We start from the raw sequence: 2,013 nt of genomic DNA on the forward strand, positions 1-2,013 counted from the left end.
TAACTGTTTGGGTGGAGCGCGGGGGTGGAGGACGGGGGTGGAGGACGGGGACGGGGACGGGGACGTCTGTGATGGTCAGATCTGGATTTGGAAACAGCAGCGGTCCAGTGATGCGCCTGTAATGAGGAACTGTGTGTGAATGAATCACCGCCGAGTCATAACGGGGATAACAGCCCCCCACCGGTACCACCGATGTTCAGGTGCTCGGACTTATATGGGCGTGTGTTGTTCTGGAGTGTATGGAGTGCAGCAGGTGCAGGAGTGTTGTTGGGATTTTGAAGTAGTGTTTAAAAAAGTGGCCACTTTATTAGGAACACGTAGGCGGACACTTAGAGACGCTCAGTGTGTCGCCCCACTAAACTAAAATCTTCACAGAGGTCCCAGAAAAGGTTGTACTGGGGCACCAAAAGTAATGGGACACCACAGTATTGGGTAGTGAGGCACCAAACGTAGTGAGGCACCAAAAGTACTGAGACACCAGATGTATTAGGGCACCATCAATACTGGGCTACCAAATTTACTTCAACACCACAGTATTGGGGCACCAAAAATATTGGGACACCAAAAGTAATGGGGCACCAAAAGTACTGAGACACCAGATGTATTAGGGCACCAAAAATATTGGGACACCAAAAGTAGTGAGGCACCAGAAATATTGGGACACCAAAAATACTGAGACACCAGACGTATTAGGGCACCATAAATATTGGGGGACCAAAAATATTAGAACACCGAAAGTATTAGGGAACCAAAAGTACTGGGGCATCAAAATTAATGGGACACCAAAAGTACTTGGACACGACAGTATTGGGGCACCAAAAATATTGGGACAGCAAAAGTAATGGGACACCCCAGTATTGGGACACCAAAATATATTGGGACAACAGAAGTATTAGGACACCAAAAGTACTGGGGTACCAAATGTACTTGGATACCACAGTATTGGGGCACCAAAAATATTGGGACACCAAAAGTACTGAGACACCAAAAGTATTAGGGAACCAAAAGTACTGGGTTGTTTTTAACGTAACCAAAACTCCAAAAAACATCGCAGGGACCCTGTTCTCATAAGCACGCACACACACACACACACACACACACACACACATAAAGTAGCTAACTCACCCAAAACCAGGATAATCCATTTAGCCTCCACGTCGAGTGGAAGATCTCGTCTCTCCCTCCTCCCCATGTCTGAGGTTCTTAGTTCCAGAGGAACGCGTCCAGTCCCGCAAACTCCCCAACTCCCTTCCGAGCGCAGGAATCGCCCTGCTTTACCACCTCGAGACTCGGGGACTCGGGTCCCTCGGGCGCACTCCCTCTCCTCTGGATCGTTTGGGCTTCACTCCCCTGCGCCCCTCTCGCGCTCTTCCAGGACTGTTCGGCGGCTTTCCGTTCCTCTTTCTTCGTCTCTGAGCGCGGGAAGTCGCATTCGCCTGGTCTGAGAGCGCTCGTTCCCTCCCGCTGAGCCGAGGCGGACTGCCTTGCCTTGCTTTCAATGAGAGAGTGTGTGTGTGTGTGTGAGAGAGTGTGTGAGAGAGTGTGTTTGTGAGAGAGTGTGTGGAGGGGGTGGAGGCTACTGGGTCATGGTTTAGTCGTTAGGAGGGTGGGCGAGAGACATAGAAGTGTAAGTAGAGAGAGAGAGGGAGGGAGGCTGTTAGCAGCTGCTGTTTTACTTCTTTGCCAAACACACACTCAAGTGTGTGTGTGTGTGAGTGTGTGAGTGTGTGTGAGTGTGTGAGTGTGTGTGTGTGTGTGTGTGTGTTTAGGCTACGCTCCCACAGTGCCGCATGATTCGTTTTTGGGTGTTGGTGCGAGAGAAGACACGACGAACCTGAAGGTTCTGCATTTCTGGACTCTCCGCTCGGTCTCTGCCGTGGTGTTGGCACCGACTCCTCGGACCGTGGTTTGAACCGTTGACCGCTGTAGTTACCGTCAGCCAATCAGGGGCGAAGACACGCCCGTCAGGTAGATAAAGGAAGCCAACGAAGAGCTCGGGGCTGCCTCAGCGTA

General features: G+C 51.0%; 1 protein-coding gene across 2 annotated transcripts in view; it reads right to left on the reverse strand.

The window, feature by feature from the left end:
* Nucleotides 1–1,500, reverse strand: part of LOC134329185 (adhesion G protein-coupled receptor E2) — a 22,565-nt gene extending 21,065 nt beyond the window's left edge. For both annotated transcript variants that reach the window (XM_063010372.1, XM_063010371.1), the window contains exon 1: nt 1,126–1,500. In XM_063010372.1, the coding sequence (XP_062866442.1) occupies nt 1,126–1,192 (67 nt within the window). In that variant the 5' untranslated portion in view covers nt 1,193–1,500. The remainder of the gene's footprint in view (nt 1–1,125) is intronic.
* Nucleotides 1,501–2,013: the final 513 nt, after the last annotated feature.

Source organism: Trichomycterus rosablanca, chromosome 15, assembly GCF_030014385.1.
Source record: "Trichomycterus rosablanca isolate fTriRos1 chromosome 15, fTriRos1.hap1, whole genome shotgun sequence".
Taxonomy (NCBI): domain Eukaryota; kingdom Metazoa; phylum Chordata; class Actinopteri; order Siluriformes; family Trichomycteridae; genus Trichomycterus; species Trichomycterus rosablanca.